Here is a 27321-nt window from a genome sequence, read left to right on the forward strand (position 1 = left end):
AAAATCGTCAGAACTCGGCGACACTACCTGAACATGCTCAAGACAGCACTATACACTACTTGTACAGCCATTTGAAAACCACAGTATGTTACACATTGCTGTAGTTAGGGGAGTAAGTGAGTACAAGACACTGAATAGGTACGTTTCACATTTTTACTGTATATGCTCTTTGCAATTCTAAAGCATTGTGACAGAATTTGATAACTAGTTCAACAATTTTGTATGTAATGACTCAAGACTATAAGTATTGTTAATTTTGACTGACATGACATAAGCAAATGATAATGTTATAAAACAGCAGACAATTGTACGAAAGCAACTGATACATGTCCAAAAGCATTTGCAATTTGTTCAGAGGAAGGAGAAATTGCTACTATGATGTGCACAAATGACTAAATGTTGTGGAGGTTGAACTATTAGTTATATATGGTCTGGGTGTGGTGTCTCTTATTCATGTAGAAACCTCCAGAGTGGGTAGAAAATTTGTAAAATTCAAGACAAGTCTGAACGATTCTAGAGATTCTAGATATTAACCCTTATATAATGTAGATACTGTAACTATCTAAGTCTGGTTATTGGCGTAAAGCTCTGGGTCTAGTCATTGTGGTGAAGCTTTTGTCTCATGTTGGCGGTACCTCTGGATGGACCACGTCATGGTGACTGGAAAAGGGGCATCTTTGCTCAGGACGTCCATCAGGTTCTTCCTGCTGGGGGGGCTGATGGTCCAGAGGGAGTTGGAGCTCCCCTCGAGCTCGGCCACCGTGATGTCCTCCTTGGTGTAGGCTTCCAAGAACTGCATAGCACTCTGTGGACCAGGAGTGGACACTCGCATAAGGTGTAATATCATCTTCTAGTCTCAATTTAGCTCTAATATGACCTACTTAATTAGACAATAATGTAATAAGTGGTCCACACATGGTGGAGGCTACACAGACACATACGTAAGCTAATATGACGTATAAGAGCCTCAGAGCACAGCACTGTAAACTAACGGAGGAGTATACATTGGGAAATGTCACAGCTGGGCTTTAGCTATTTTAGACTTCATTTGTCAGTATAAATGTCAAACACAATCCTATTACACAAATGCAGTGTTGAAAAGCTTGCCTGTCTGTTGTCATATCACACTTGACCCTGACATGTGCTTACCGGAACGTAGGTGTAGGAGTTCACAAACTTTTCAAAGTCGTCGTCGGTGATGTCCTTGAGCTGATTCTGCTGAGCGCTCATGGTGAATATGGGCTGGACGAAATAGGATCACATAACGCTAAGAGTCAGTGGTCAGCCCTTGCACTTCATTTCTGGCAGATTTGTGATCTAAGAGGTGTTATTCTGGCAAACAGCGAGGTTGCAGACGGGTCAGACACACTGAGTAACTCTGTCCGAGTGTTATTTTGACTTCTTGACTTGAGTTCTTTGAGTTCTCAGGTATAATACTCTATTCAACCAAAACATTCACTACTCCCTTTCTCCATTTCAAACATTTCAGCTTGATGAAAGAAACACTACTGAACACATCGACCACACAAACACTCTTAAATGCCCTTAAAGGCTACCTGGAAGCCCCCTAGTGTGATGGTGACGGACACGTCCAGGGGTTTGTTGACCACACCGGCCACAGATTTGACCAGCGACATGAAGAGCAGCGGGAACCAGACGATGCAGATGAGCAGCATAACGATCATCCCTCCCATGCCGTACTTGACCACCTTCTTCTTCTTCTGACCTCTGGGCTGAGGGTACCTCTGCCGAGACACACACACCAGAGCCAGTGGTCAATAGAGGACAACAGAGTGTGGGAGATGACCTCAAACAGGACTTTACACAACATAACTCAGTTCTAAAAACATTTTCTATTTAATAAATCACACATAAATCAAGTAATGACCTCATATCAGGTTTAGATAACACTAAAAGACTCAAACCATACTCAAAAATATTTTATCAAATGACAAATTAGAAGATCTTCAGGGGAGCAACAAATAAATAGTAATAAGTAAAATCTGTCAGTAAAGAGGTTAAAGCAGAATGGACTGAAGCAGCTATCATCTAGCAGGGAGAGAACTGATCAGCTGTCATCTAGCAGGGAGAGAACTGATCAGCTGTCATCTAGCAGGGAGAGAACTGATCCAAGGTGGGCTCTGGTTACCTTCTCAGACTCCCTCCAACACTTGAGCACGAAGATGTGGGCGTAGATGTCCTCCACACATATCCAACTGGACAGGCTGAGAGTGGTGTCTGTCCACACCCAGTCCATAACCGCACGCAGCTCTGTCAGGAACGGCACCAACCGGAATCTGCAGGGGCCAAAAATACACTATGAGACTGCAAAGTCCTCCACATCGAATTTAAAACTGCGTGGCATAAATATTTAATAACAACTTTGACAAAAATGTTGTCCGAAGTTAAGAATATGATTATTTACCTTCTACGGATAATTGTATTGATTTAATTAGCATATTATGAATATGAGGTCGCCATGCTAAAAGAATAAACACACTGTGGCAGAAACAGAACTAAAAAGGAACTTTGAGAGTGCAGACCTGCGACACTTCCAAACGTCCTCTCAGAACCACACTGAGAACATAACCTCCTTGGTGGAGGTCCCAAACAACACTCACCCTTGGAAGAGGAAGAGGTTGACGTAGTTGTAGCTCTTGGTGAGGAAGTTTCCCAGCACCCTGGTGGGGTAGCCACAGCGGATCTGATAAGCTGATAGACCGAAGTAGATGCACTTCACAAAGTACCACAGCTGGGCCACCGTGTTTAGACTGAACCGCCTGACAATCGACAGGGACATTTAAGACAGGATGAGAAAATGCACACATACAAAGACATCCGGCTCATTCTGTATCAAATCAGACAAAATCCAGGAAAATGGTTGCTGCACCGTTTCAGATTTTGCTATTTAGGTCCCAAAACTAAGACCTGAAAAATATTTTTGTTAAATTCTAATGTTTTCATACGTTTTCACCCTTGATTTTGTATCATTTTTACACTCTCAGAAATGCCTTATCTTGGAGGCCATGTTTTGGCATCAATATCTTTAAAGTATTATTCCAAGCCTGCCCAAACGTTGTAGGGTGGAATGATGTATGATTGGACCGTTAAAGGTTTGTACTGCATGCCCATTAGTTTTATATAAGGCCCTAGATATGGCACAAAATGCTAAACTGGACATATTGAGGGTCTTCTACACATTTATTTTGTATCCACATGACACCAATCCTTATTTTGTGTGCAACTTTATAGTGTGCACTTTAGTAATGTTGAGCCGATATTTGAGGTATCTGCTACAAATGCACATGAAGATATTAAGGATAAAGAGTGACAAGGTGTGATTGCATTTTTTGGTAATGTTCATAGAACTAAAATGGTATGAGGGGTAGCTAGTAGGAACATGAAAATCAATGTGGAAATAGCTCAGTTTATAGTCATTTTGTGTATAAATTGCCAGTGATGTACCATGTTTCATTCATACATACTGTAAATACACCAACTAGGTTACATTGTATACCAATGCGCATTCATTTTTGTCCCTGAGAGAAAACAAGGATTTTGACTATTTTTCTCTATGGTACAACATTGGCACTTTGTACACTAAATGGCCATACACTGAGCTACTTTCACACAAATCTTCAAGTGCCTACTAGCTACCCCACATACCATTTTTATCCTATGAAAATGACCGAAAAACAAAACCTCCCTTTGTTTAATCTTTAAAATCGTCAAGCCCGTTATATGCGGAGAGCTCAACAATTAGTACACCATTAATAAAATATAGCATGTACAGGAAAAAATAATGATTGATACCAAATGCATACAAAAACTTTATACTACCCTTGATGTCACTCTTTTTGCACTTTTTTCCAAATCTAGGGCCTTGTAGAAAATCAATGAGAATGCCGAAGAAACTTGTAATGGTTCAGTCATACTGAGAACATGTTTGTCTTCCACCCTACAAAGTTTGGGCAGCCTATGAATAATACTTTTCATGATATTAATGCCCAAACATTACTTCCCAGACAATGTGATTTTCAAGCTGTAAAACTGATGTAATTTCAAGGACTGAAAATAACTGAAGACATTCATTTGGATTTGAACAGAAATATTTTACAGGCCTTGGTTTTAGGACCCATTCTTGATCTAGACAAAGTTTGAACAAAATCTGAGATGGTGCTGCAATAACATTATCTGATTTGACACGGAATGACCCATAAGGAAACACAGTGAAGAAGACAATCATTTGAAAACAATGAATACCTTTCTGTGACTCCTGGGAGAATGAAGAACATCCAAAAGTGGATTCCAAACACCAGGATCACTTGGAAGATGACCTTCCCCATGACGGTCTTTCTGAGGTACAGAGCTCGGTCCACTACCATCGTGCCAAACTGGATCAGCACCATGACCAGAAAGGCCTCGGGAACCTGGTCCTCCGACAAGGAGGAAGTGATGTCAGCAGCAGCAGAATGTTTCTGTTTGGGAGGGAAAAACACAATTGAAATGCTAAAGAACTGAAGACTAGACACTGTGGTGGTTAGTCTAATTAAAACGAATTAAATGAAAAAGAAACATACACCTGCATATAAACTACTTCATATATCTTCTTCTTAAATTAATCATACTTAAATTAAATAACATTTTTGCTGACTAGTGTTCTCTTGGAAAAAAAGTGTTGTCACACGAACCCCAAAGGCCCAAAATCCAAAGACAATAATGATGAAGTCCACGGTGTCGGCCAAGAACATGAGCACGTAGACGTCTGTCACCGCGCTGTACTCCGGGTGGATCAGGTTATAGAAGAACTGGCGAATGGGGATGTAGATCTCAAGAGTGCTACAAGACAGGACACACACTGTTATTTTAGCGATTTTTTTGTCTTACGCCACAAAGTCTTACATAACCTGACTGACAATTATCTGGCCTGCTGTCCAGTTCGTAAGAAGATGCCTAAAACATCAATGACTGGAACCGGACATCATTCAAAATAAATAAAAAACCAGGCTGAAAAATGATGACAAAATGACTTAACTAGATAATGAGCAGATTGGTGATAACAGTGAGGCCGAGGCTAATGAAGATGAGTGTGTAGAGTGAGTGTATGACAGCAATAGCAACAGAAACGACCCTTTTATATTGGGACTTTTGTAAGTGTAATACCATAGTGGTGTGCCCTGAGATTTTCGCCTAAGTATATTATATATTAACGGTAGCTGTAATGGTGATTACAGGGATGCCTAGGACACTGAATGGAGATTGGAATTCTGTGTGAGAGAAATACAGTAATGATGATGATTGATGATGATGGTGGTGGTGGTGGTTGTGGTGATGGTGGTGATGACTCACGTTTTGACAGTGAACCTCTTGGCCTTGATCATCTGCTCCCTGAGCTTCTCCATGATGAGCTCCTTGCGACTCTTCTGTTGGATGCTCAGAGAGCTGCCTCCCCTTCGAAGACTCCTGCGTGTGCCTGAACTGCCTGTAGAGGACGCAATGCATGCTTACATTCAACCACAGCAATTTTTACCAGTTAAATTTAACAGTAAACTATTAAAAATCTGCAGTTCATAACAACAACCGATTTAATTTAATTTAATTTAATTCAGACTAAACAAGTAACTTTAATTTATCTATGTGTGGTTCATTTGAAAAAACGTGAACAGCCATACAATTCATACAATCAATTACTGAAATTTCTTTCATAATTTAGGCCACTCATTTATTTTGACCACATTGTATTTACAAGTTATGACACATATCATTACAATGCATACTTCCTCTGTGTGCAGGTCCCTGTACCTTAGTGATGGTAGGTGGGTTTGCTCACCTGTTTTGGAGTGCATGGATCTGTGTGAGACGTGTGAGCCAGCGGCCGAGCTCTGTCGTCGCACCACGCCGCGTGTGTGTAGCCGTGTCAGACCCTGGCCATGCTGGCGGAGGGGGGAGCGCGGGTGGACAGACTCAGGTGATTTCTCGTGCCATGACCGCGATCGCTCACCACCGTCTGAGTTGCCGCGGTGACGTGCTGGTTTGCCAACATCGGCTCTGTGCTCGTCCTCGTCCCATAAGCCATGGCACTGAGAGAGATCACATGCACACACAAAGATCCACATTACAATTAGGGGGGAAGGAAGGCTCTCCTGAAGAGACAAATCCTGATAGAAAGGTGTTTTGCCTGCAAGGCATTTAGTGTTGATGCATTGGGTTTGGAGAACTTACTGTAATACCTGCCAAATATTCCAATCCTTTACTAACTACATCATTGTGAAATAAAATTCTTTACACCAGAAAAGTAAACCAAAAAAGTCAGATCTCATTTATCTACCCAGCTAATTAAGATCATAGAGTGTCATCCACTGAGTTATTGAAACTGTTAAACTTGTGAAATCAGTGTGCAGTCGGTACCTTGAGGATTGACCTGTGGAAGAAGAGGGCCAGCAGCTGCACCAGGTCGTAGTGGACGTAGCCCTCCTTCTTCTCCACACCGATGATGTTGGGGGGGTGGAAGGGCTTGCTCTTGTCCACCTCAATGTTCTGGTTGAATGGGAAGAAGCCAAACTGGAAGAAGTATTTGATCACAATGGTGACCTGGTAAGAGAGGGGAGAAAGGAGATGAACAAACTTTAACTCATAGAAAAATAAAACTACATGCATTTGAGTAAATTTGATTTGTCTGATCCACTCCCACATACCATTTTCTAGACTGCAATTGGAGTGGTCAAACCTTATTGTTGACTATAAGTGACCTTCTGCATATCTGTGTTAAGCATAATGGCTATGTAGCCACAGCAATTGACTATGCTTCTGCATGGATTATAACTGGAGTCTGTCAGCCTTAGTCGATGTGAACATTTTTTTATCTTGTTGTGTGGCGAACGTGTTCTTGATTCATGCACACCAGCAGCAAGAATCTTGGCCAGATGTACCACTACTCAAAACGCCCGCTTGACTGCTTTGCCCGGCCGCTTCTAACTCCAAATGAGTTGAACACAAGCGGGGGTGCTGCTTCTCATGAGACAAGCTCATGTGTCAGTGTGGGTGGGCCCTGGCCATGGTCTTAGTACCTCCGTGTAGACGATGGCGGTCATCCAGAAGCGTTTGCTGGGTCGCGGCACGGACAGCATGGCCCAGAGGAAGATGAGGATGGGCAGCACGAGCGTGGCCACGGACGCGGAGATCATGTGGTTCAGGATGATGACCAGGTAGCAGACCATCTCTGAGTGGGCCACCAGCATGTTGTAGAGGGCGTAGCAGAGCTGCAGCAGTGGGGGCTGACCGCTGTAGAAGCGCTCAGACTCCTCCAGCTCCTCGTCAAAAAACATCCTGGGGGGTGACGGAGGTGGGGGGGGGGGGACACATGCTCAGTGTGGGAAAGATGCTTCCTAGTGCTCTGAGTATACACCTACTTTAATGACACTGACATCCATTACGTGGGGATAAAGTCAATTATTATGAGCTGATGCCTTAGAAGTTCCTACAAGTCATAGCAATGGCAATGACATCAAACAAGTGATGAGAACCCATTGTAGCATATGTCAGAAGTGTTATGAGAGAAATGATTTGCAGGATTTGGATTGTTTATGTATGCAAGAGAGGATCTGAGCTGTTTATGTGTGTGTATTAGAAGATCTAAGCTGTGTGAAAGAAAAATCACACTTGTGTGGAAGGCGGTGAGTTATTTATAAGTGTGTGTTTGTGTGTGTGTGTGTGTGTGTGTGTGTGTGTGGTGTGTGTGTGTGTGGTGTGTGTGTGTGTGGTTCAACTGACCACCAACATGAGAAAATGCCCCAAATATTTCGGTCCACATGTGTTTACGTCAACCTCACAATGGCGTCATACGTGGCCGATCATGAGGGTGACCCATAGATGTGTTTTAATGACCCAACTGCCCATGTGAACTAGTCAGGGTACATATTGCAGGTATTAGAGCAGCCCTGTGGCTTTGTGTTGCAGGAGAATGAAGCCAGAGTGCTCTTCTATTAGGAGATTTTAACTCATTATTTACTTTACTCTATATTTAGTCTGCCACTAAACCCAAACGCCGTAGAAGGTGTGTGTGTGTGGTGTGTGTGGTGTGTGTGTGGTGTGTGTGGTGTGTGTGTGTGTGTGTGTGTGTGTGTGTGTGGTGTGTGTGTGGTGTGTGTGTGTGTGAGTGAGAGAGAGAGAAAGAGACCTGCTCTGCAGCAGCTCGCTGGCCGTCATCTCGTGGGTGAGGGAGGGCAGTGCTGCGTCGCTCAGGTAATCCGTCCTGTCATCAGGTTCCATTATCCTCAGGCGCCTGTCGTCACGGTTACCACACGGCACACCTGCGCCGCCGCACACCTGGTCCAGCCCCGTGGCCTTGCTGTAGGAGGGCGGGATGTCCGCCGTTGCCGGGAACGTCCGTGACGACGGTCCATCCGCATCAGGGCTGTCAGCCGGCGTCCAGCCGGCAGAGTCCCACTCCGGGGAGCGGTCCGAGTCTCTCCAGTGAGGCGGCCCTTCGTCTTCGGGGAGGTATGGCGCGTCCTCAAGGGTCTCTGGGGGTCCTCCAACTGCGCCCGAGTGTTCGGCTGACGAGTGACCCCTCTGTTCGTGCTCGAGGTCGACCTCGCCGATGGTGTCGTTCGTGTCCTGCCGGGAGTACAGCGCTGTGCACTGGGTCTTCTCACTGCATAGGAGGAAAAGATCAGCAACAACTATTGACAAGTAGTAGAAAGAAGCCTGTGCCAAGGCATGTACAAGGCCTGACAAACTGCATTATTATAACATGATATTATATAAGATATTACATAAGATATTATTCTAAAACCATTGCTGACACATTTGTAATTTGATGCTTTATTCTGAATAAAAACAGTGCTGCTCTATTCTGTCGTTTAGAAGGCTAACATTCTAGTGCTTGTATAACATATCACTCACTGAACTCCATCTCCAGTATCTTTATGTTGGTGTAACCTACAGTGATGACCTACTATGAGTGATGGTGACAGGCCACAGCCATTCTTATAAGGTGAATGGGGTGACTTTTTTGCAGTAATATAATCAGCCCAGAAGAGGGCAGCACACTACAGTTTAGGTATCTGCATGAGGTCCATATACAAATGAGAGACACCTATAGGTCTGTCCAAAAAGTTTTTCCTTTGTAACCTGAGTTGTGTCACACAGAAGTCTTGGGCAAACAAGCGGTGTGGGCTAACAGTAATGTGACCATGGTGTTTACGACTCCGTGGTTTGGACACGCACAGAGACTAAGGTGTTGAGGGATGAATGCTTTGGGAGCGCAGCCATCTCTCAATGTATGTATGCACAGTGTGTGTGTACTTATGTTTACATGTGTGTGTATGTGTGTGTGTGTGCGTGCGCACACTTATGTGTGTGCATGTGTGTTTGCTCATGTGTGTGCATGAGTGTGTGTGTGCGTGTGGAGAGAGGTGTCAACTCTCCCACCTGCCCCATTGACTGGCATTTCCAACGCTGTTGCTTAAGTCCCTGACAGCCTACTTCTATTTTATTTACAGATGACAGGACACCTGAAAGAGCTATAGTATGTGTGTGTGTGTGCTATGACAGACAGTTTGTAAGTGAGCAACAGAGAGCACATAAACAACACGTGTGCCTGCGGAGCAGTTACCTGGAGGCCCTGCTGGTGGCGCTCTCTGCTGACGAGGACAGGTCGAGCCCGGTCATCTTGCACAGTTTGGGCCGAGCACGTTCACTGGTCTTGGGGACGTTCTCCACGGTCCCCTCCGAGTGATCCAGTGTGGACTGACAGTAGAGTAGAGTGGACTCTGTGTACGCACTGCAGCACAGAGAAATAACCGGTGAAAAAGGGTTTGTCTTGTCAAAACTTACTTCCTGTGATCAAAAGAAATTTCAGACATTCATCTGTTGTATAATATTTACTATTACCTTTCTTTGTAATATTGAAAGAGGATAGTTCATCTATTTGTTAGATGTATCCATCAGTAGATCAGTGACAAAATATTCCTTCACAACATCAAACACTCAGTATCCAGATAGAGCTATGTGGGCCCATAAACATCCTCTGAGAGTGCGTCCTGTGTTCCTACAGTGCTGCCTACTGTGTGCCACTGACCTAATTACCATCAGAGAGAGAGATGTGGCCTCCACATTTACCCATCTGGGCCAAATTGCCTGAATCCCAAACACGGTGTAGGCTCCCAATAACAGAGAGCGTCTGGGGAGGCAGATGGGGCGAGGCTGGCTCGCCAAGTCCAGGGAAAGGTCACCAGAACAGAGCGTGGCTGTGTAAAAGCTGGCAGCGGCTGTTGTGCTGCCTCACAGAATACTTCATCGGAGTGGTCTGGAGCGTAGAGGGCCTCTAACCGGCAGGAAGCACAGCCATGTCAATATGAACCCCTCAACAGATACGGACACACAAAATGGGCACAAAATGGACATGCTGTACACTGATCTTTAAAAGATGGAGCGGGACGCTGTGAAAAAACAAGTCATTAATACAACGATAGCATATGAGTATGCTTTATGGAAAGTATGAAAAGCTTTCCATAAAACATGTTTTGTGAGTTGGTTTTAAAGTCTTGGTCTAACCTAACCCTAGATTGTATTCTATATCAGTTGTGCAGCAGAGTACACTGGGGGAAAGATGGTGTCATTATGCAAATATGGATTTAGTTCCCAAAGAGCTTGCACTCAGACTCTCTTCCCTGTGGAGTAAACATGTTCAAGCCTTCCCTAACTCCATCCTGACAGTCAAGGATGAGCACTTAAGTAAATGCAACCTATTGGAGCTTTTAATCCCGACAATTGTTTTGCATTAGTCTACAGTCCTTGCATTTCTATAGATAGATCTAGAGATTTGCCCTTAGGGCATACATGTAAGTCCCTTTATGGTCTCCTCCCGTATGATGAGACTGTTTGCCTGTTGCCTTGGAGGATAAACCAGCACTTGAAAAGATGCACAATGTGACTTCACATCTCCGTCAGCATGAGGGCATTGTGCGCAAGCTAAAGAGGATATCCTCCCAATGCAGGGTTTTGTGTGGAGGATACACTATTACATTACTAAAAAGCACTCAAACCACGTCAGTGTGACCGTCTGAGTGAAACAGAACTGCGGAGTGTTTTCAAAATAAGCCTCAATTAAATTATGCCCCCCCCCCCCAGGAAATTAAGTTTATTAGATTGAGAAGGAGGCCAAAATGGTCACACTAATTAGTCATGGCTCATCAATGTGTCAATTTTGTTTTTGTGACATCCAGCTTTGATTACACACCACAAATGTACAAATCCACAATTTTCTAAAAATAATATTTTGATTGTTCCAAAATTCATTTAACATTTTGGTTTCAAAGTTATTCAATATTTTCTTTTTAATGTTTAAGCACTGAAGTCATCGGAAACTCTTGAAACTTGTAACACACTTGCAGTTCTTCTGCAGTTTGTGGTTGGTTTTTTTGGACTTCTGTACCTGGACAAGCTGTCTCTGGACAGTGCAGAGCCATGGCTCTCCAGCACGAAGCCGGACTGCTGTAACTGAGAGGGCAGGGGGCTGGACGCTGGGAAGATGTCCTCCGAGTGGTCCAGACAGGACTGTGAGGACGATGGCCGGCACATCTGCCTCTGGTAGTACACTTGCAGGCTCTCTCGGGATGGAGTATTTCCCTGTGCGACGGCGAATACGGATGGCAAAACATCAGCGCATAAAATCAAAAGTTGTACAGAAGTTTTAAAGGGAAAGCATCTGCTGTTTCCACAAATATCCAAACTGATATCAGACGTAAACAGAAAACTATGTGGTAACCAGAACATAAATATCCTGAGGGACTACGCTAGTCTGAAGTGTGAATATTTTAGGTCTAAACCTCAAGTTCTCAGCCATTATTTGAATTGCTTTCAGCTGTTAAAAATACCTTGGACTGTGGCTTGGGATTGAGTTAGATATCCAGACATTTGAAATGCTTTATTTTATTTTAATCTAATCTCTCACAGCAACAATGAATTTGAACCTTCCCTTCCCTAATTAAGGAAATATGTGTGAAAGATTAAATAAATGACAGCTAATAAAACAAATCACATAGAATAGTGACCTTTTTGACCTCCTGCGTGAGCATACAGCGCTCGATTCTCAGCACTGTGGAGATGTCCATGTACTCCTGGCAGATGGAGTTGAGCCAGGCGGTGAAGCTGTCCATCAGGGCCAGGAAAAGCACCCAGGAGAACTTCACAATGTTGAACACTCGCTTCAGGATGTTATCTGTGCAAACAGGACACATAATACAGGCAGTCAGTCAGTGTACTGAATCAAGCTTAAGCTAAAACAGCATTGGCAGAGGTATCTTACACTTCCTTTCAGGCATTCAGTATAAGGCCATTACACAGTTGTGTGCAAACATTTGGGCACATTTAAAAATATAAAGTTATGAAACATTAAGTGTTGCATTAACTGTTGTCTAGATTGAGGCAGGATCATTTGTGTTATAGAAATGTTATGTTGTTTGTACAATTAACAAAATGTTCTTGATGAATAGACTTGAATGAATATACAGATGAATAGTTTTATTTGGGAACATGAAATACAAATATTAAGCTTATTTTTTCAACTGTCAATCCGGACAACTGACTGCAGAAACTCAGAACTGGGTTGGTTCTGACCCTGAGAGAACCCTGTAAACCTGACGGGCTAAGCAGAACCGGCAGACATCTGACCTGGCCCGTCGGATCGCTCCTCCTCCTCACCATCGTCCTCCTGGTTGTCCACCTCTATGGCCACATGTTCTGAGGGAAGAGCCAGGAGGGAGAAGAGAAGAAAAGAGAAGAGAAGAGAAGAGACCCACTGTAAAAGGTGACTATGAGAAACATACGTCAACTTTGAAACAATGTAACCCTCTCCCTGTTGGGGCGACACACAGAGTAGAGATACGTGAACGTGATCCTAATCGGGACCATATTCCTGAAACATTTCTGGCTGTTTTATAACTCCAAATCCGCTGTCCTGAGGGGATGGGGTGGGAGGAATTTGGCTTTAAGTTGTAAGGGTGCACGGAAAGCCCCCTCCAGCCGTCATATGGGATGAATTGGCCGTGTCCAATGCAACATGGCACTCTCCCGCTCGGAGCTCAGGCGGCACAAAAACGAAGGGCAGACAAAAAAGCCTGCCGCGCTGGGGAGAGAAGAAGAAAACGCGGTGGCCAAGCAGAGCAGCGACCGGACTCCCCTACCGGCACGCCAGCAGCCAGAGCCTGAGCCTGAGTAGGTGTCTGAAGTTCCCAGAAGGCCTGACGCACACAGAATGCCCATTCATGAATAATGTGTTTGGGTGGCAGTGGGGGCCGCAGGAAGGGTTGAGGGGTATGGGGGTGGTAGAGAATATGCCGGAACACAAAGAGCTCAGCAGGCGGGCTGTCGAGCCAGCGAGAGTCGAGAACAAACATTGCAGACAGGGCCGACTGCCCGCCCGGAGGAGTGCTGCTGAATCAAATCTCTTTCACGGAGGAAGGGAGGGAGGGAGGGAGGGAGGGAGGGAGAGAGCGAAATGGGAGAAAGGTAGGGGAGAGAAAGACACTCACAGACTGACTGATGGAGTGTGGGAGACAGAGAGAGTAAAAGGGACTAAGAGAGGGAACAAGTGAGAGATTGAGTGACAGAAAGAGCGATAGAGAGTGGGGGAGAAACGGAGGAAGAAAGAGTGAAAGAGTAAAAGACACACAGTCATAGGTGTTGAGAGAGAAAAGCAGATACAGAGTGAGTATGTTTTAGAGAGAGAGAGAGAGAGAAAGAGAAACTGCCTGAAGTTCTGGCTGTCTGAGTGATTGAATACCCAAAGATTAAATGAAGTACTTTTTTGGCCACTCATGGCATCCTTACCTTCCCGCTGGTCCTTCCTGGTGGCTTTACGTCCGTCAGTGTACCTCTTCCAGAAGTGCCGTCTCTCCTTGCTGCGTTCCTTCATGGCTGTCTTGGAGTCTGTGATCCAGGCATGGTACACAAACTAGAGAAGAGTTACAGTAAAACACAACAGAAAGAAAGCACAGGCACAGGGTTGACTTAAAGGATGGGCCCTACGTATAATTATAAAATCAAATCTGATGGGCTGACTTCACAGTTGGTAAGAGTTTTACTGCCTACTTTTTTCCATTTCCCAATTGTATCATTTTGTAGCACTTGTATGCTATATACATGTAAGTAAGCAGCATCTAAGTAGGGTTTTCTTTTTAAGTATTGTGCCTTTCCCATACCTGCCATTCAAGTTCAGCCCTTCAGAATCAGAACAATTCAAGTCATAATAAACATTTTAACATCAGACCACCAACAATGCACACAACACAGAGAATGTAAGGTGTGTTTTGATCCAGAGATGTATGGTTAAATGCATGGAGCTAACCCCATTTAAGCAGTACACAAACTGTACTGGTAAAATGTATGTGCAAAAATGTTAAATGTTTCTGTGGTTTCAATGGACAAAAACACAACCCACAATACCCTGAGACACACCCATCCCATGACAAAGGGGGATTCCCTGGAAGAGAAAGCTTTCAGACAACACATGCACATCCACAATAATGGCTGCCTAGTACACTGCATTTCCAGAGCATGCGCCGTAGGCCATTTTGGCTCAAAGTAAACCGCAGTTTCACAGAGACAGACGAGCAATGGGGTTATTACGAAGTGCACTAATAGCTACACTTACAAAGTGAGCTGTGGTGGATGGTAAATGCAGTGTGCAATGGGACACATTGGCTGAGAGAGAAAAACACAGCATACAGAGAGAGAGGTGGAGTAGTAATGATCTAGAAGCCTGGTGGAAGTACCTTGGCAGCCCTGATTACATACTGCAGTATAGTTTTGGGGAGCCTAATGATAGACTTTGGTAAAGCCAGCAAAGCAGAGGCAAATTTTCGGATTGCTCTCTACAAGGAAGGACAAAGTGGGTGGGAATTAGTAGGACTTAAAATGGCCACCAGGGCGTCACACAGAGAGAGTAGTCGTCCGCACAGGATGTTAGCAAGTTAGTGTTCTAGCAAAGAAAAGAACATCGTTAGCCTCACACAAAAACAAAACAAAACAAATGTTGCAGACAGCATTTCAGTGTCATAACAGTAAATATGATTGTGATTGAAGTGTAGAGGAAACAGGGTGAGTAGAATGTTAATAGGGGTAGAAAACTGGACTCACCTGAAATGCAGACTTCTTCGGAGGCTCCTCTTTTTTCTCCTCTTCCTCCTCCTCCTCCTCACTGTCTGTCTCAAACAGGTAGTAGCTTCCACTTCTCACCACTGGCAAAGAAGACAAAGTCTCTCTCTATACCATACTTTCCTTTGAACTAAACTTATAACAAAAGACTGATTTTTTCTCTGTAGTGAAGAAATGTCTAGATGAATAAGGTGATGAAGTACATGAAAAAGGTGCTGAAAAACCTACTGGATGCATGGTCTACCCAAGGCCTCCACCACTGTTTCCTTTTGCCTTTTGATTTTTCCTTTGTTTCTCCTGTTGCAAATTAACAAGACCGATTAACAAGTTAGATATGAACATGTAAGCAATAATAATGCACATTTGTCTTTAAGATGTTGTGAGTTTCTGTTGGGGGCAGCTGTGTGTTAAAACCGTTTGGTGGTGCCACCTGTGGCATTTACAGCTGCTATATGTCTTAAAAGTTCTCAGATGTCAGGAACTTTAATGTGTTGTAGGTTTTAAGAGTCGGACAAAACCCACAGGGTACATTTGCCAAAGGCCATTTTATTTTAGTATAAAGTGTTGTGCAGTGTGTGTGTCCATACGCTGGGTCAGCTGCTCTGCTGATGGAGTGAGTCACTGGCATCAGAGTCAAACTCAGCTTATGGGCTTATTGATATTATTGAATGACCAAACAGTCATCTGACTGTGTGCAGCTGCAGCGTTTGCCTCTACCTTCGTCCTTCTCCTCTTCCTCCCTGACCCCGGCCTGACCCTCTCCTGAGTCCTGGGCCAGGCTCAGCATCCTTTCCTTCCCCCTCTTGAACTTCTGCTGCCGGCTCTTGATGCGGTCCATCCTGATTGGTCATAAAACAGGAAGTGAGAGTCAGAGGGGAGAAAGGGCACCCTGTGGACTGACAATCGGTCCTCTGTGCGTTTGTGTTGCTCTGTTTCATTGCTCTGCTCTGTCTGGGGGAGTCATGAGGCTGCTCAGCCTCCCTTTTGACACAATTACGATAATTACACAGGGCGTGTGTAATGTATGTGTGTGTGTGTGTGTGTGTGTGTGTGTGTGTGTGTGTGTGTGTGTGTGTGTGTGTGTGTGTGTGTGTGTGTGTATGTGTATATGTGCATGCGTGCATGCTAGTGTACATGATCGTGTGTGTGTGTGTGTGTGTGTGTGTGTGTGAGTGAATGAATGTGTGTGTGCATGTGTGTATGTGTTCATGTGCACTTGTGTGGGTGGGTATGTGTGTTTGTGAAAGTGTGTGAAAGTGTGTGAGTGTGTTTATCTTCATGTCGAGACATGAGCAAAGGAGCTCAGACAGCCAGCAGCAGGTAGAGAGAAAGAGAGAGAGTGAGAGAGAGAGGGAGAGAGAGAGAGTGCTGAATGATCCTCTTTGTGTCTGAGGCAGCAGATGGGGTCTAAACGCACAACACCAAGTCCAACATTGACCTGTCAGCTGAGCTCTGCTCACTGCATTGCACAGACATACTATAGACACAGTCATGCATACTACCCAAGATTAGCTCCCAAACAAACACACACCTCTATGTTACACCTACCAGTGTGTGACTAGTGTCTTACACTCACAACATTAATAAGATAAAATAAATTACATTTAAATGTCCAATTTACCTTCTATATTCTTAGTCATTGTTTATTTATTAGGTAGGGTATATTTGATTAGAACAAAATCTGAAAACACGCGTACTGTCTTTTCAGCAGGTCCATGGACTTCTTCTCCTCCTCAATCCTGGCTTTGACCGCCTTCACGATGGTGGCCTGGAACAACTCGGCTCCCCTGTAGGAGACGAGCACCTCTCCCAATTAAAACATTTGAACACAACACAAGAGCTGTCGGAGGAAAATTTAGGTCACTAGAGAGGAATATTAAGGGCATATTATGCCTCTTGGCAGCCAATTACACTTGAAAAAAGCTATTAAGCAACATGATCAAACATGCCTGGGCGTAGAATAGACTAACATAGGGGTCTAGTTATGGTCATACTTTAGTCTCTCCAATTCGAGTTAGCATGAGTTAGACTGAACTCATTTCACATTATAAAAAGATTAGTTCATTGAAATGCAAATCACTGACTTAACATCTATATGACTTCAAATAACCTAAGTGATGGATGAATGGCTGAAAATGTATACCGGTAATAACATCTGTATACCATTCTGAATGATTATACAATGATTACAACATTGTGCAAGACTGGACAACAACACTCAACACTGCATTAACAGATGAAGTCTCTTGTGTCTTGAAACTAGCAATTTTATGGCACCATTTTTTTGCACCCTATGTGTGTGAATACACTTTAAACAAAAATAAGTAAAACTAATGTTTGCACAAAGAACCTATTGCTGGTTTTATGTGCTTTATTTATGTTTATAAGGTGTTCCTGGCATCTCTCTCTATACTGTATATTTAGGAGACCAAAGAGCCAATGGTGGCAAATTTGAAATATCGAAGGCCCCTGCCAACAAGTTACCTGGAGGCCAGCACTTGTGAGGAGCGAATGTCAGCTACTACGTGCAGGAAGTAGTAGCTCATGAAGACTCGTCGCTGTAGCAACAGGAAGGCAAAGCAAATGCTGTCCCAAATGATGCCAGCTTCATCGCTAGGCAACTCACACTGCTTGGTAGCCTGCTGCTCCGCTAGCAGGAGGGAAGCAGAAAATAATTTAATTTATTTAGGGAGGTTTATGAGGTTACCACTCAGTGCAACAAAAATATTTTTTAATGTTTGGGGTATTTGTATATCTAAAAAAAACAAAAACAAAAAAACAGACAGGCATAAAATAAAATAATGCTTTATTGTTTTTTATTCTGTCCAAATACCATGCCAGCTAATTTCACCGAATGGTTCGTTCCAACTGGTTCTACAATTTTACACATTAGTAAGAACAGATGGTACAAAAACACAAACAGAAAACACTGTGGAGATGATCTGATCACAGATGTGGGCATTTCTCCACTGCCAAATAAAGAAAAAAAGTGAAATAAAAGACTAAAAAAACACCAAACCCAATAAAACCAACTGAAATGTGAAGATAGTGAGGTTTCAGTACTTACGTCGGGAATAGCCTTTTATAGTGCACGCCAAACTGAACAACTGGATCAGCCAACAGTGGTTGGCAACCAAGGACTTTATATACCCGCAGGCCGCTATCTAAATACAGAGAACAATCCAGAAAGAAACACAAACGCAAGCTGATTCAACTTTGAAATGGTCAACATGGGCAGTGCTATCTCTGGGTAAGGTTTGGACATTTTCAGACTATCAAAGATATGTAAAAACAGGAAGCTTGTGTTTCAAGTTTGCAAACAACAATTTAACATTTGGCGTAGCAGAACAGCCCAGTGGGGAAACAGATGATATTTTATTTCTTAGAGACTTATCCAGTATGTAGAGTGGACTTTAGGACAGAATGGCTATGATTTGTGATTCATCACACTAGCCACTAGAGTGACTCACCGAGAGGATATTCTTCATAGTGATCACAAACACATTGTAGGCGATCAGGAAGTCCCAGTAGTGCATGATGCTTTTGATTGGCTTGAGCAGCAGGTCTCCACCGAAGAGCAGGAAGTAGAAACAGGCCACCAAGTAGCCCATGCAGAAGATGCTGATACGCGTGGTTCCCGTGATGAAGATGATCGTGAGCACGAACCAGAACAGGTAGCTGAACATGATCACCTTCAACATGTCCAAGTAAGACCTGTGAATTCAGAAGTCAGGTAAGTCTTGTGTTAAGCTTCTACAGTTTAGTATTTTTTGTAAGTTTTTGTTTATAGCTTTTAAATGATTTTATAAATTTAGTCTCAGTTTGGTTTCTGATTTCATTTTAATTTTGGTTCATTTTACAAGTACATTATGGGTTTTATTTTCATTTCATTTTGAGAAATTGACTAGTTTTAGCTTAGCTTTCATTTCATTTTTCAGTCAAAAGGTACGATAAAAGAATGCATTGCAATATACTATACTATACTATACTATACTATACTATAATATAATATAATATAATATAATATAATATAATATAATATAATATAATTTAATATAATTTAGGCCAGTGTCTCTCAAAAAGTCAAACAGAACAGGACAACATATGTATCTATAGCAACCACAGTGCAAAAATAATGAAAAAACAAAAACATATCTGATTTTAAAAGCAATTTCATTTCATTTTAGTTCATGTTGCATTAATCCTTGTAGTTTATGGAAATGGGAATGCATTTCCATTTATTTCAGTTATACCCTCTCTGAAAGCCAGCTGCAATAATGTACACAACTGTCCAGCTGGTGTACAGCACTCTTCCCCAGACTCTAATGCTCGCAGGACACGGCTGAGGGGCCTTCTCGGAGTGATTTAGGGTTCCTCAGTTCACACCATGCTGACCGAGATCTGCATGTACAGCACTTCCTGCTGATCCAAAAAGGCCCTTCGGTTTAATAATCCTCAATTGCTGCCCGCTGCTCAAACTGGCCAATGTCAACAGCATAAGTAAGCAAGCCTCTCTCCACAAAGACGAATTGGAGATTGGCTCTTAATGTGATCTTGTGTCACAGAGTTCACTCAAGGCACTGTCAACGCGTTTGACGCCAGTCAAGTCAGAACAGCTAATTTACTTGACTTGACGGGATATAGAGTTACGAACCATGACAAACAGCTTCCAATACAAAAGAGGCGGTTAGGAGTTGGACGAGGCGATTTGACTTCCTCATGTTATCTGAGATTTTTGGGCTTCGAGGCGAGGAGAGACCCAACAGCCTGAGAAATTCTTTCCTTATGGGTAATAGGACGATTGATCTGATAACCCCATACACATGTCAAAACAGTGGTGTACAAAAGCAGTAAAGGCCATTCAAATGAAATGTCAAGTTTATGGAGCTTTGAGGTTGACCTTTCAGAAACCAAGAAATAAGAAGAGTAGATGGCAGTGTTTTATCTGCATGTTGCGAATTCCAATAGCTTTCTCGCACCCAGAGGATCCCTTAGAAACTGGAGACACACAGCAAGCCAGTGCCAACCAGTGGTTAATCAAACCACTGCCTCTTCTCAGTTACATACTGCCTCACATGTATGAGCTATTGTGTACTTTTCTGAATAGTTGTCTTCCGTCGTATAAATAACTTTTATGCAAACATCTGGATATGTCCTCTGCAAGCCCTGTGCAGGATATGTCTAAAACCTTGTGAATAACTGGCCCCTGGGGACCAGGTTTACCTGCAGTGGATGAAGTCTGGCACTGGGTTGTGCTGGCTGAACGATGCAGCGTCAAGGTCTCGACAGATCTCCACATTGTCCCCGGCAACGAGACGCACGGCTGCTTCATTCTCTTCTTCAAAGACGTGTCTCTGGAGCGAGACACCCAACAGCAGCATGAAGTCATCTACAAGAGAAGAGAGAAGAAGAGAGAGGAGAGAAGAGAGGGGAGGAGAAGAGGAGAGGAGAATAGAAGAAGAGAGAGGAGAGGAGAAGAAGAGAGAGGAGAGAAGAGAGGGGAGGAGAAGAGAGGAGAGGAGAAGAGAAGAAGAGAGAGGAGAAGAGAAGAGAGAGGAGAAAAGAGAGGAGAGGAGAAGAGAAGAGAGAGGAGAGAAGAGAGGAGAGAGTAGAGGAGAAGGGAAGAAGAGAGAGGAGAGAAGAGAGGGGAGGAGAAGAGAGGAGAGGAGAAGAGAAGAAGAAAGAGAAGAGAGGAGAGGAGAGGAGAAGAGAAGAGAGAGGAGAGAAAAGAGGAGAGGAGAAGAGAAGAGAAGAGAAGAGAAGAGAAGAAAGGAGAGGTGAGGAGAAGAGATGAGGCTTTATTATTTCTGCCCTAACATATTCGGAGCTCTTTGAAATAGACTCGAGCTAACCTCCACCGCTGCACAGCTACTCACAGAGGAGGAAGAGTGGGTTGGGTCTCGTGTGGAAGTCTGGGAAGTACAGCCACTTCACCACATTGGAGTCCATGCTGGATGAGGGAGCTCTCCATGGATAATCTACATCAAGAAAAATATGGGTCTTCATCCATACCCTTGAAATGTAGTGTCTGCTGTACAAATGTACTGTGCTCTTTATCAATTCCTGCCTAAGTTCTAGGTTTAGAGATGTTCTGTACACTGAGCAGAGCAGTGGGTAGCCTCATTCCAGTTGTAAGCATCATGAGTACCTAAGTAGGAGTAGGACCCCATATCCACAGGAGGTTGTGAAGAACACTAAGGCAGGGATCTCACTGATCAGTGGCAGGCGGCAGATCTCCTTTGGTTTGCTATGGTTCCGCTGTGGAACGCTTGGCTCCACCAGTGCTGCGCTAGCGATATAGGAGCTGAGTGTTGAACTTGGTTCAACTTTCAAAGCGTAATGCAAGGCTTATCAATGTCAGTTTGAGGTATCCTAGGAACATTTCAGGCATTCTGACCAATCAACGCAGTGAAATTCTTCATAGGGGCGGGACATTTCTTTCGGTTGAAAAGGATTTGAGTGCTTAACATCACTAAGCAACGAGATAGAACTTTGCTTAAACTTATCAAATCATTACATGCATTAAGCGTTGCTGTTGTCGCTTCGTTATTTTCACCATGATCCCCACCTAATGCTCCCAATGACTGTATGGATGGACAGCAGGTCTATCTACATAGATAGCCATTGAAAGCGCTCCCTTCTCTCTGTGAGCCCTGTGGTGGAGACCAACCTGAGCAGGCGGAGGGGGGGATCCCGATGCACACCAGGTACTGGAAAGTGAGCATGCACGCCAGGAAGCAGCAATACTTGGGCCAGATCTGAGCGATGGCCTTCCGCCGGCGCTGGTACATCACGGCGATCAGGCCGAACGCGTGCAGCATGGCGTAGAAGTCCATACGCTGGCCAATGACATTCACCGCCAGCAAGAAACATGTCTGAGTGAGGGAGAGAGAAAGAGCGAGAGAGAGGGGGAGAGAGAGAGAGAAAGAAAGAGACACTTACATTTATTGTTCATTGTCTCATCCTTTGTATCAGTGCTTATTGTATCTATCATTTAAGCATTAGGCCCCAAGAGGCCAGAGGTTTCAGTGATAACAGGCACTGATTTTGTGGATTTTGGATATGAATTTGGAAGAGAGGGCGATGGAGATTTGGAAAGAGAGAATGGATATGGGAGTGATTTGTGTTGACAGTTGATGATATCTAATTTTGCTCAGCCCTTTCAAACACTTACTAAACTTCCCAATATGTGTTAGCCTTATTTGACCTCTCCTCAGTTTAAAAACACCTCCCACTGGAGAGTGCTGGTTGATTCTTACACTGACAGCCACCTCAACACACTTCTCGCTACACCATTATGATTCATATGGGAAACAATGTGGCTATGCACGCACACATGACAATGTCATTTGAGGGTGGATGTTGATGGGAGTACCTCCAGGCCAAACTTGTAGAAGAAGTAGTTGATGAAATACTTGGCACAGTTGAGGATGCCGTCGTCCAGGTGTTGGCGCGTGATGTCATGGAAGATGGTCCTAGTGACGGGGGCCGTGAGGTTGTTGCGCATGCGGTAGAAGTCCTGGTGCCGGTAGACGGTCACCTCGAACGCCAGCAGGGCCAGCATCATCAGGTTGTTCTGAAGAGGGAAAAGGAAGGAAAGAAAGAAAGAAAGAAAGAAAGAAAGATAGTGAAATAAATAAAGGAAAAGAATCTAAGAGATCTATGTGAGACAGATGCTGAGGTCACTGCTCATATAGCTGTATATAATATCCAACTATGGGAGTAGCGATGCCAAGTCTCTATGAGAGACTGTCAAATGCTTATCTAAGTGTTGAAATGGCATAGAACAATCCCATTCCTGGGTTGGTTGAATGGGTTTATGCATTCTTTGCTTGATATGAGAGGTGTGTGTGTGTGTGTGTGTGTCAGTGAGCTTGTGTGAGTGTGTGAGTGTGTGCGTCTGTGAGCTTGTGTTAGTGTGTATGTATGTGTGTGTGCGCGTGCACCCGTGTGTGAGCTGGTGTGAGTGTGTGTGCGCGTGTGTGTGAGCGTGTGTGTGTGAGCGTGTGTGTGTGCATGCCTCACCCTCAGATTCTCCAGCAGAGGAGAGAACTTCTTGAGGCCGACCCAGTTGGCGGGGTCGATGGGGGCGCTGTAGAGCAGTGAGCGGGCCATGTCCGCCCTTTCAGCCTCCGTGTAGTTCTGAGGCTGCACAGGACACACAGGAAGTGGAGGAGGACAGGTCAACACAAGGTCATGAACGGAGGCAGGAAACCAAATAGAGGAAAACAAGAGGGGTAAGGAACAAAATGAAGAAGTTAAGGGGGAAGAGGTTAAAAAAGATTTGTGGAAGAAAGAGAGAGAAAGAGATATGTAAAAAAAGATGAAATGATGAAAGGATGAAATTGTTCAGCTCGTGGTGAGAAAGAGAAAGAAAGACAGATGGATAACAAAAGAGAGAGCAGGCAAGAGATGTGTGTGTGTGTGTGTGGCAATCAGAGGCAAACAGAGAAGCTATGACTGGATCCAAAGAACACAAGTGCACATTCCACAGACTGAGGGGCCTAACAGGAAGTTGCTGAGTCGGTGCGTGGCGGTGCGCGGTGCGGCCCCCTCACCATGCTGCAGTTCTTGGCATAGGTGGCGGGCTGGATGGAGTTCAGCTGGTACAGCATCTTGCAGACGATGATGACGCAGGTCCACACTGTGCAAACGCTGGACGCCAGCGGCCGGAACTGACTGTACGGGAGAGCAAAGGCCCAGCTCACCAGGAACACGTAGTTAAAGAGGGACACCTGGACAACACACGATAAACACATCATCATCATCATCAGTCATCAGCATAATTATCACTTTTCAATTCATTCATTCAAAGCACTGAAGCTTGAATGTTCATTATTATTGTTTAGTCACTTTAGATAAAAGCTTTAGCTAAATTAATAAAATGTAAATGTAAATCTTCATCATCATTATTGCCATCATCATTATCTTCATCATTATCATCGTATTATTATTATTATTATTATGGTTATTATGGTTATTGCATGTTTATGTCTAGCATGTAAGAATGCTTTGGAAACTTACTGGAACAGCATACTGGTCTAACAGGCTCCCAGAGACAGCGAGAGCTGGGCTGGGTGTTCACTGTTTTTTTTATCTTGCCTGATATCTATCTGCTATTCTTTACCTGATATCCACCGATGGTTTGGCCAGCCACCAATCAATATTTATTCAAGCCATGGAAAAGGATTAGGAGTCATAACACCTAAGCTCTATTGGGTGGAGTGTATCATCAGACTGGCATATCCAATGCAAAATATTTAGGAATATTCTTGATTTCTTTAAAATGTTGACCAGAGGTCCTCCTGAATGCTTTACTATAAATGGTCATCTGGTTTGTCAGAACATGCCACAACCAAGATTATGTCTCCTTGTTTTCTTGTTGAATGACCAGCTCAGTGATATTAGATTCTACCTTATCTCATTTAAAGTTTGCTAATATTGTTGATCCCTTAGGATACTTTTGGACAGGAACAGAGCATCCAAGTCATTTCACTGCATACTGTATTTTACCTTGTAGCTCTATGCATATGACACAACACTGACACTTGCCAGCTGATATTTCCTACATTAGATCGAGACCAGACCCAACTCTTCTACGACCCAGTTAACACTAAAGACTCCACTTCCCATGATGCACTTCCCCTGGTGGCCTGGGCTCACCTCTTTGACGGAGACCCAGATGATGTAGGAGGAGACGATCTTGATGATGTGTAGCTCCAGCAGCCACCAGATGAGCAGCTGCAGCTGCTGCATGTACTGCAAGAACTTGAGGAAGAGCACCGTCAGACGCTCCACCACCAGGCTCCACTTATTACGCAGGTCTGAGCAGCACAGAAAACAAAACACATGCTCACGTTCAGTCATTCAAATTCATTCATCCATTTGTGAGTAGTTTAGCTTTTTATAAAGAAAATACATTTTTATTTAGTCATTTCATTCACCTTTATTAAAAACAATACAGTGCAGGGGTGATTATACATTTTCAAAAACACGTGTGCTTTCTGGATAGAACCTTAGTGGAACTGGAACTCATGACCCATCTTGCCTATGACCTATGAGCCGGGGGGGTGTTAGCGTTGTGGCTAAAGAGCTGGGCTAGCACAGTAGCCAGAAAAGTTGTATGTTCAGTGCTCTGGGGAGTAAGTGACATATAATTGACATATGTAAGTTGCTTTGGATAAAAGCGTCAGCTAAATGGATAAGTAGTGTAAGTAGCAGTAGAGAGCAGAGAATGATCAGAGTAGGATGATCTAGGCCATGCGGGCCCTTCCCAGTGGGTATGATAGATTGCATGACACTGGGCTTTTCCCAGAGACGTGTTTTGACTGAGTGCTACTAATTAATATGGCTCTTCCTCAATATCCTCCTTAAAAGAGGGTGCGACTGCTGCTTCTGTAGCCCAGAGACATACTTGAAGACATTATGTCAGACGGGGATAGTCACCCCTTGTATAAACAGAGTTGAGATGTTTTGTCTGTCTCACTTACATACCTGAATATGCCACTCACAGTCATGCAAGATTTATCTTCATGGCATGTGAAAGATGACAAAAAATTCCCTATTCATATGACCAATTAGCTTGAAGTGACAGAGATGTATTTCATACACTGTATATGGCGATCCTTACAAGTAAATCAAGAATGCTACTTTTAGCAATCCTAAATCATTGTCCTGAGAGGAAAAGGCTTCTGTATATTGTGGTAGATTCCAATGCTTAGTTTAATACAAACTGCATAAATAACAAAGGACAGTATGCTTACAAAGGCCTTGAACAGACTAACAGTTAGTGTGTCAGGGCATACAAGGGCATGGACTACCCAAATGCAAGGATCTACCAGAGGAAAATGACTGCTCAGAATATGATCCTCAGGACTTAATACCTCAGTAACCCCTGCGAGATCTCTTATGGGCCCAGCTGGGATAAAGCAAAACACTTAAGAGACAGTTGTGCAGATTACGGGATAAGGGACAAGGAGAGGAATGCCTCAAAAACAATGACCAGCGCTAACAACAAGCCCGGAGGAATAAATCACTCTGATGCTCTCTGACACTTTGTTGAGTCTCTGTTCGATCTGATTTATGAAATCTCGCATTTATGAGAAATTCTAGACAGATTATTTTTTTTTTGCCTGAACATGCTCTTCTCGCACAGTAAGGTAGAGTACACTATGTGTCAGTTCTTTCTTCCATCAGGCCAAAACACCAGCAGTTCCCCAGCCAATTATGGCTGCTCTGCTGTAAACCCGGAGCAGCCTGGGATCGCTGGAGGATGGAGAATATTTACTGAATATTCTAGAAAAATATGTGGGCTTAATAGCTGCACTGAGGGTCGAAATGCGTCAGAGTGAGTTGATGTCTAACAGGGCACTGTGAATCATAACAGTATGGCACAATGTGAGACACTTTTGGGGAAACTGACAAATAATACGGCACTTTTGTGCCATTTATGAGTGAGTCACACCAGATCTATCCATAATATTGAAAGATCATATTGCCCACAAATCTACTGGCCACAGTACTGAACAGAGCACTATGAAGCGTTTAAATACCAAAAAATTCCACCCCTAATTCACCATTTTTCTTTTTTTTTAATCACACTGGAAAGGCTTCAGCACTCCGTGGTGGCATTCCAAACCAGCTGTTGGCTTTGAAAGCACTCACAGTCAATTAAACGGAATGAGAGAGTGGGGGCCGAGTGACTGGCTGAACAAAAGAGAGAATGACGGTGAGAGAGAAGAGTGGGACCAGTAGAGCGGGAGGCACTCATACTCCGCACGGCCTGGAAATGCCATGTTTGTTCGCCAAACATGTCTAGACACTTTTTTATTTCCAGCTGTTTGCCCGTCCTTCCTTGCCTTGTCCTGTCCACCCAGCCAGAGAAAGCAGTATGTCTCGGGGCCTGTTGTTACTCTGTGCGGAGGACTGCATGTGGACTTGAGAGCCCCATCTGTGCCGTATTGCTGCACAGCGTTTTAGCTTCTCAGCAGGCCCTCTCGGAATGATTCCAATGCATCTCCATTGAAGCTCCAGTTAGGAGGCGTAATTGTATTAGAGCGGAGCAAAGGGAAAAGCTTCTCAGTTTACGCTGGTAGCAACCCTATTTCAAACTCCTTCCAGCTACAGGCATTTTAAAGAGTGTAGGAAATCTTCCTTGTCCTA

At 43.8% G+C, this 27321-nt stretch overlaps 1 protein-coding gene across 1 annotated transcript in view; it reads right to left on the bottom strand.

The window, feature by feature from the left end:
- The window catches only part of LOC143131409 (piezo-type mechanosensitive ion channel component 2-like), a 117413-nt gene that overhangs the window by 3645 nt on the left and 86447 nt on the right, over window positions 1-27321 (bottom strand). The window contains exons 19-49 of the mRNA XM_076291038.1: window positions 24823-24983; window positions 23718-23894; window positions 23185-23307; window positions 22535-22735; window positions 21830-22034; window positions 21036-21137; window positions 20383-20548; window positions 18630-18873; window positions 18227-18323; window positions 17644-17809; window positions 16857-16946; window positions 15877-15998; window positions 15388-15456; window positions 15142-15242; window positions 13834-13957; window positions 12676-12744; window positions 12057-12223; window positions 11438-11631; window positions 9617-9784; window positions 8177-8653; window positions 7068-7326; window positions 6409-6591; window positions 5831-6080; window positions 5350-5482; window positions 4692-4839; window positions 4264-4478; window positions 2622-2780; window positions 2150-2297; window positions 1557-1745; window positions 1150-1242; window positions 636-805 (exon numbers count right to left, since the gene is read on the bottom strand). Coding sequence (XP_076147153.1) covers window positions 636-805; window positions 1150-1242; window positions 1557-1745; window positions 2150-2297; window positions 2622-2780; window positions 4264-4478; window positions 4692-4839; window positions 5350-5482; window positions 5831-6080; window positions 6409-6591; window positions 7068-7326; window positions 8177-8653; window positions 9617-9784; window positions 11438-11631; window positions 12057-12223; window positions 12676-12744; window positions 13834-13957; window positions 15142-15242; window positions 15388-15456; window positions 15877-15998; window positions 16857-16946; window positions 17644-17809; window positions 18227-18323; window positions 18630-18873; window positions 20383-20548; window positions 21036-21137; window positions 21830-22034; window positions 22535-22735; window positions 23185-23307; window positions 23718-23894; window positions 24823-24983 — 5170 coding nt within the window. The remainder of the gene's footprint in view (window positions 1-635; window positions 806-1149; window positions 1243-1556; window positions 1746-2149; window positions 2298-2621; window positions 2781-4263; window positions 4479-4691; window positions 4840-5349; window positions 5483-5830; window positions 6081-6408; window positions 6592-7067; window positions 7327-8176; window positions 8654-9616; window positions 9785-11437; window positions 11632-12056; window positions 12224-12675; window positions 12745-13833; window positions 13958-15141; window positions 15243-15387; window positions 15457-15876; window positions 15999-16856; window positions 16947-17643; window positions 17810-18226; window positions 18324-18629; window positions 18874-20382; window positions 20549-21035; window positions 21138-21829; window positions 22035-22534; window positions 22736-23184; window positions 23308-23717; window positions 23895-24822; window positions 24984-27321) is intronic.

Source organism: Alosa pseudoharengus, unplaced genomic scaffold, assembly GCF_046254945.1.
Source record: "Alosa pseudoharengus isolate Yale_2024_CS ecotype anadromous, Long Island Sound unplaced genomic scaffold, YU_APseudo_1.1 YU_APseudo_1.1_scf_18, whole genome shotgun sequence".
Classification (NCBI taxonomy): Eukaryota; Metazoa; Chordata; class Actinopteri; order Clupeiformes; family Clupeidae; genus Alosa; species Alosa pseudoharengus.